General features: G+C 33.9%; 1 protein-coding gene across 2 annotated transcripts; it reads left to right on the top strand.

Annotated features, from left to right (window-relative positions):
• The first annotated feature begins 706 nt into the window (after window positions 1-706).
• Window positions 707-5,732, top strand: LOC146922124 (uncharacterized). 2 transcript variants are annotated; one of them, XM_085715223.1, is made up of 7 exons: window positions 707-1,098; window positions 1,183-1,449; window positions 3,318-3,472; window positions 4,121-4,357; window positions 4,969-5,074; window positions 5,163-5,285; window positions 5,383-5,732. In XM_085715223.1, the coding sequence occupies exons 1-7, from the start codon at window positions 907-909 to the stop codon at window positions 5,524-5,526; spliced, it is 1,224 nt and encodes a 407-aa protein (XP_085571349.1). In that variant the 5' UTR covers window positions 707-906; the 3' UTR covers window positions 5,527-5,732. The 2 variants fall into 2 exon arrangements, with proteins under 2 accessions (XP_085571349.1, XP_085571348.1); XM_085715222.1 differs by having other exon boundaries at window positions 5,163-5,300.
• Window positions 5,733-7,335: the final 1,603 nt, after the last annotated feature.

Raw genomic sequence — 7,335 nt, 5'->3', positions numbered from 1 at the left:
TTTTCAAATATATCACAAATGATTATAGACTTAATTGCAGTTTTAACCCTCTAAGAAAAAAACTACAAAACCGCCCTCTAAGTTTTGCAACTTTAGCAGTTTTGGCCCACAAGGCAAAAAAATAATAAAAAAATGACACGTGACACCTCACTTAGGGTGCCATGTCCGCGTAGACCGAGTCAAAATTAGCCTTGGGGGCCAAAACTGCCACAGTTGCAAAACATAGGGGGCGGTTTTGTATTTTTTTCCTTAGGGGGCCAAAATCGCAACTTCGGAAAAGTTAGAGGCTAAAACTGCAAATAAGCCATGATTATATTATATGCTACTCCCTCCGTTTCAAAATGAGTGTCGCTTTAGGCTTTGGCACACAGATTAAGAAATAGAATGAAATAATCATTGGATATAACGATTTTACTAAACTGCCCTTACTTTATAAGAAAAAGATAAAATTAAAGTGCATTGAAAATTGTGTGAGAGAAAAGTTGGAGAGGGTAAAGTTGGAAGAAAAAAATTAAAGTTGTATTGGAAATGTAAAGCGACATTCATTTTGAAAGAAATTTTTTTGGCTAAAGCGACATTCATTTTGAAACGGAGGGAGTAGCAACTTTTTTGTTTAGTGAGTAATCTAGTAACTAAATTTCACTTTAACTGTGTCGGTGTTCAAAGTTTAATGTTACATATATTTTCTCTTATCACATTTATGAACAATCATTAAGTTTTTATATTCATTAAATAATTTGGGTAATCTAAACTATATTACGATGATTCAATAAATTTTAAAAAACATGGTAATAGCCACTTACCATCGCATCGCATCTCTATAATTTTCATTTCCCTCTACAACTCTCACTTCCAGCGATTCATTTTTCAACTTTCATCATCACCGACAACAACACCATCACCATCATGTCTCTTCCACCCGAAATCGACGATTTCATCAAACAATCCATCGACCACTCATTAGGTCTTCCCATCTCCTCCCAAACCCTCGACATCAAGCTTCGTGCCTCGAAAGAAATCGAACAAAATCTCCGCGATCAGAACACTTCACTCCTTCAAAAACTAAAACAAAAAGACGAACTTATTGAACAATCCAAGGTTTCTTTCAAATCCTCCATAATTACTATTATTTATTTTTCAAGGAATAATAATTTTTAATTTTCTTTTTTGGTTTTTGGATAGTATGAAGCGTGTGTGAATGCGGTGGCGATAAAGAAGTTTGTTGAGGAGAATCAGAAATTGGCAGCGAAGTGTGAGAATCTGTTGGGGCATTGTAGAGAACTGGAGAAGGAATGTGCTTTGTATGATAGTGATAGAGAAGCTTTGATTGATTTTCAAAATGAAGCTGAAGAAGGAGCGAGGAAGGCGTGTTTGAAAGCTGAGATGTTGGAACGTGATTTGGCTATGTATCAATTAGAGTTGAAGAAATGTCGCCATGAGATTGAATCGGTATCATTCTTTTCGTTTTCTTTAATCCTTTTCTTTTTGAAGTTGTTGTTTTGAGATATTAATTGATTAGTGGTGTTGTGTTGATTAGGAATTGGTTTTTGTTATGTGTGTTGCTTTTGTTTTTATCAAAGATTTTGTGATTTGTAATTTTGTAAATACATACCCTAAATCCTAATGGTGTATGTAGTTCTGTAAATCATACTTTTCAATGTTGAAACTTGAGAGCTCTGTAGCACTAGCACTGACACTTGTGTCTGTGTCTGATACCTACACATGTGATTACATTCATCTACGTAATTGTTTAAATTACACTACCGGTGTTGACATGTGTCAATGTTGTGTCTGTGTCAATGCTTTGTAGCTTGAGGACCCTATCTTTTGTGTGAGATACAAATCATCTAGAGTTTTTGAACAACTGATTCATGTGTAGAGTTTATTATGATCAATAGTTTTTGAACCCTATCTTTTAATAGATTTTTGTTTGTATTTTTGTATAAATTAAGTTGTTTAGGGTTATTTCATTTGGGATATTATTGAGTGAGGGGAAGGAAAGGGAAAGGGCTATTTACCAAACCTTACCTGGTTTGGGATATTAGAAATTTCAAAATGCTATCCCAAAACCTCCTTTACTACATTTTTAAGTTTTCCCATATTGGGAGTTTTCGATATTCATACATGGTGGGAGTCTACCCTTCCTTCTTTTTCTTTCCATCCTTCACTCAACTTCCAAACAATGCCTTAAGGAGTGGGATCATATTTAATTCAAAACAACCTGCGGAGGAACCTGATCCCTTCTCTCTCTCTCTCTCTCTCTCTCTCTCTCTCTCTCTCTCTCTCTCTCTCTCTCTCTCTCAGAGAGAGGGAGAGGGAGAGGGGGAGAGAGAGAGAGGGAGAGGGAGAGGGAGAGAGAGAGAGAGAGAATGCATTAAGGGATGATATGGATTGATTAGTAAGAAATTTGATTAAATGGATTAGCTTTTGACTGAGTAATTGCTGGGATGGATACACCCTGATGCTATACAGTGGTTTGGGCTCATGCTGAATTTTTAAATTCTAATAATACTTGTAGGACTAATTTACACCCTAATAATGATACCATGCTTAGTTTTAGTGAAAGAATGTTAGACAAAGAAACAGATAAGTTCTGACATATTAGGTTCAAACCAGACATGGTTCATAAGTCCTTACCTGTGGTAACATAATTTTTCCTCTTAATTGACGGTGTCCTTTATTTTTTGAAATTTTTTTCACCAAAACTTCGAAGTCCGGCTCCATCACTGAGTATTTGGAATTTCATTTTCGGATTTTAATCAGTTTTACTTGAAAGTCATATGAGGCATCTTCCTGAGCTATTGTTAGATTTCTCATGCAAAAGTGTGTGAACTTTCTGAGAGCTTAATTGATTGAACTCTAGTATTCAAAACAAGCAAATGTAAGCTTTGATAGCACATTCACTCAGGTAGTTATGCAATAGCTAAGTTCTTTCCCACCATTCTTAAGTATACATGCTTACCCTCATTTAAATTTGGACTTGGCAGTATTTTAATAATTTCGCTGTGCTTTGTGATTTAACCTGCAATGCATTTCATCTAACATCCAACATACTGCTTAATCCAATTTTAACTCCCACTAGTATCATGAGACATTGACATTATTTTTGCTACATACTGCATATACCATGCCAAATTGTGGCACTGCTAAGTCAGGACCCAACTTGGACTACTACTACTAGAATAGGAATAGTCTTGTTTATAATTTCATATTTTTACGCTTTCTCTCTAATCTCGAAATATGGCTAGGTGGCTCTCACAAGTGTTAATCATTTGGTCATGAATGTTACCTACTGATATTTACTTTATTTTACTAAGGTTGACTCTTCTTCGGCAAGCACACATGGGGAGGAGAGTTTGCTGAACTCTCTTTTGGCAACAGTTACTACTAAAGATGAGTCTTCTACATATGAATTCTTGGTTGCAAATAGTGAAAACGAGCACTGTAAAAAGCTGCTGTCAATGTGGAGCGAGTGAGGCTTCTAGTTCTTTGTTTCTCTTACTCGTCAAATTTCCACAATTTTACATTATTCTAGACAATTAACCAGTGTTGTAAAATTGTGGTGATAGCGCCACTATAGCGCTATAATCTAGCGGGATTTGATGAATCTACTATGAAAACCACGACACCGTCCTAGTTTCTCTATTAGGGCAATAGCGGACGCTGTTCCGGCTTCTACTGGCTGATGTGGCAACAGTAGCGGAAAAAAGAGAATCTTATGTTTTTTTAAAAGAATAAAATTGAAGAAACTGCATGTGTGTCAAACACGACAACCTATTTCTATGATAGAAAAAACTGAAGATTGATCGAATATTACTCTTATATTCATTATAATATGTAAATCTTTCAATATATAAGATATGATGATCTGCCTCCATTCCCTTTTGTATTTGTGTGCATCATGTGTTTTATATATATTAATTGAATTGACTTACTTCAAGCGCTATGCAGCTTTTACCATTTTCCTGCAATGCTATCCACTAAATCACACAGTGGATTTTAGGCGTTCCGCTATTTTCCTCTATATGCTATTGATAACACTGCACTAAACATGTAATAGTCAGGAGTTTATGTCTGACATACAACTCTTAGAACCCTGATTATCATCTGGATTTTGTAGCTTAAAACAATCAACTCGGAGAGTATTGTCTCTCGTTGCTGAATTGATGTCTCTAGAAAAGGACAAAGAGCATCTAAGGATTAAGCTAGAAAGAGCTGTAGAGGAGGTGAGGATTGCTGACCTCCTGGACTCTCTTTTGGCAGCAGTTACTACTAAAGACGAGTCTTCTACATATGGATTCTTGGTTGCAAATAGTGAAAATGAGCATTGTAAAAAGCTGCTGTCAATGTGGAGCGGGTAAGGCTTGTAGTTCTTTGTTCCTCTTACTCTCTTGTCAAGTTTCTTTACTTTTACATTATTCTTTTAGCCAATTTTTATCTCCGATGCCATGTTCTAGACAAATAACAAATGTTTTAAAATTGTGGTGATAACGGCACTATAGCGCTATAATCTAATGGGATTTGATGAATCTACTAAGAAAACCACAGCACTTTCCTAGTTTCTCCTCTATTAGGACAGTAGCGGCCACTGCTCCGGTTTCTGATGGCTGATGTAGCAACAATAGCGGAAAAATGAGAATCTTAGGTGTTTTTTAAAAGATTAAAATTGAAGAAACTGCATTGTGTCAAACATGACAACCTATTTCTATAATAGAAAACTGAAGATTAATCAAGTATTACTCTTATATTCACGATAATACGTAAATCTTTCAATACATAAGAGATATAACTGAATTGACTTACTTAGCTCTGTGCAGCTTCTGCCTCTTCCCTGCACATAGTGGATTTTAGGCGTTCCGCTATTTTTCACAATATGCTATTGATAACACCGCAGTTAAAATGGGACAATCAGGAGTTTATATTTGACATGCAACTCTTAGATCCCTGATTATCATTTGGATTCTGTAGCTTAAAACAATCAACTCAGAGAGTATTGTCTCTTGTTGCTGAATTGATGTCTCTAGAAAAGGACAAAGAGCATCTAAGGATTAACCTCGACAGAGCTGAAGAGGAGGTGAGGATTGCTGACCTCTTTTTATTGTCGACTTTTTCCTGTTTTTGAATTATATGGAATGACTGACTTGGCTTGGTGTAAACCATAGGGAAAACTACTCTCTGTTGAAAATAGCATATTGAAAAAGGAGAACAGAAGGTTAGTGATGAAATACATGGAAAGGATTCATACAGAATCTGGTGGGAAGCCTACCAATAGTACATCTGCCAAGGCAAGAATCATAGGGGTGTGTTGATTTTGCAACGACTGTTCAGTTTCGTTTCATTTCATTTCGCTCCTCCTTTTAAGTAATTAATTGCATTTTGCAGTCAAACAAGAGAAAGTCCAGTTCCAAGACAAGTAGCTCGATAGCGAAGAAGGTTGATTTTGATGATTTAGATTCAGTATCACCTAGACAAGCATTGTCACCCTTGCAAAGTAACTCTGCACATGTCGTCACCACCATTGTCTAGATTCATCTTCTTCTGACTAGACAACTGTTTTGATGATCTTTCAAAGTGATTTATATGTACTTTGACACAGTTACTATATTTTTCATTTGCTGAAGTTGGTTTTGATTCTTAAAACCATGAAAAAAAACAGTGGGTGTTATGTGCCTGAAAAACCTATGCAGTGCAGGGAATGATTTTACGAGTAAAGAATAATTTTTCAAAATAAATTGAGGAATCCATTACCATTTAGGAATGTATCATAAAATACAAATAATATTAAGCTTAGGCCCTCTTCCATTAAAAAAAAAATACAAAAAAATGTTGTTAAGAAATTGATGACATTAACATGAACCAAAATTATCGAAATGTCATTTCTTTTAATAAATTGAGAGCATGTTTTTAAGAAAAATCGAGAGCATTTCTACTCGTTGTTTTACATGTAATTTTTTTTTTTTGGGTGTTAACCCTTCAATCTCCAGGGAAAAGGAGTCCCTAGTAATTCGGAATGTAAGTAAAGCTTACAAGATGGTTTTATGTGTTATTGATTCAACAACTTTTTATAAGAAACTAGTTAAAAACTTGTGCGTCGCACGGGTTGAATAACGTGTTCTTGAAAAAATTTGCTTTAAAGGAGAAATGATCAAATTATGGAAAATAGTTGCATCTTTTTAAGAAATTGTTGCCCTTTATAAATGTGGAAAGCAAGCAAGTTGGAATACTGTGTTTTTGAAATTCCTTATTATATGTTTGAATAAGTTATAATTTAGAAAATCTATTTATTACTAAAACCGATTAGTATTTGCGCTCAGGTTTCTACTCTTTTTAATAATGTTTAATAATGTTGATGCAATTTATCTAAGAACATATAGTAAATGTTGCAGATTCATAACTCTAAAATGATAAACTGTCAAAGTTACACATTTAAGAACTAAAAAGGATCATTGCATTGATAAAAGATGACCAAATTAAGGGAAATAGCAGTCACGAAATCCTTTTCACATCAACCCAATCACCGTTCTTAATGTTCCTAAATGTGAATTCAAGAACATCTCCATCGACAAATCCATTACCAATACAAAATTTTCTCCAGCGTTGTGTCTACTAAATTCCTCCCTTACATGACCTTTGTTTTTTATTCATGTCAAATCCCCTCCATTTCCTTCTTAAACCTTCAATTCAATCATACCTTAAAGGTTAAAATGATTTGTTTCCATAACTTAACATTGAAAGTGCATACTAACCTCTTGGAATACCTTAAAAGAATAAACATAAACATAAACATAGAAGATTAAAGATAAATTCGAAACTTTAAACTAATTTAAAAAAAATAAAATTAGTAAGTTTGACTAAGATCTTACAAAAAAAAAAAAAAAGGTTTGTCGAAGATATTGATCATAACAATACTAAATATTTCTTAGATGCCTGGAACTTGAAAATATCTACTTTCTTACTTTTATTCAGATTCAATACTACATAGATATCGTTGATTTTAAATAAATAGATTTAAAATTAGTTTGAAGAATATGTTGAACAAATTAAATATTTCTTATCATGTTTATTAATTATAATTAATTTTAAAATATGCAATTGCGAAGGATGTTACAGATTTTAGTGATTCACTGTAACAAAAAAAAAAAAGATTTTAGTGATTCACTTATATTCTTCAAATGCAAACTCTTGGTCCAATTCTTTTTTTATTGCACAAGTACTCTTTAATACATGAACAAACACATGTTAGAATTTAAAACCCAATTGATAAAGATCCTTTTACTGATACATAAAATAAAATAAAATAAATCCTTTACCAAATAGTAGTAAACTCTCCATTAA

The sequence above is a fragment of the Medicago sativa genome, chromosome 5 (genome assembly GCF_051527215.1).
Source record: "Medicago sativa cultivar Bolivia chromosome 5, Bolivia_mono, whole genome shotgun sequence".
Lineage (NCBI taxonomy): Eukaryota > Viridiplantae > Streptophyta > Magnoliopsida > Fabales > Fabaceae > Medicago > Medicago sativa.
This window is presented reverse-complemented; position numbering and strand designations above follow the sequence as displayed.

Coding starts and splice junctions, on each gene's coding strand:
- LOC146922124 (XM_085715222.1), top strand. CDS start 907: ATGTCTCTTCCACCCGAAATCGACGATTTCATCAAACAATCCATCGAC. Junction 3,473..4,120: donor CTGCTGTCAATGTGGAGCGA/GTGAGGCTTCTA, acceptor TGGATTTTGTAG/CTTAAAACAATCAACTCGGA. Junction 5,075..5,162: donor TCGACAGAGCTGAAGAGGAG/GTGAGGATTGCT, acceptor TGTAAACCATAG/GGAAAACTACTCTCTGTTGA.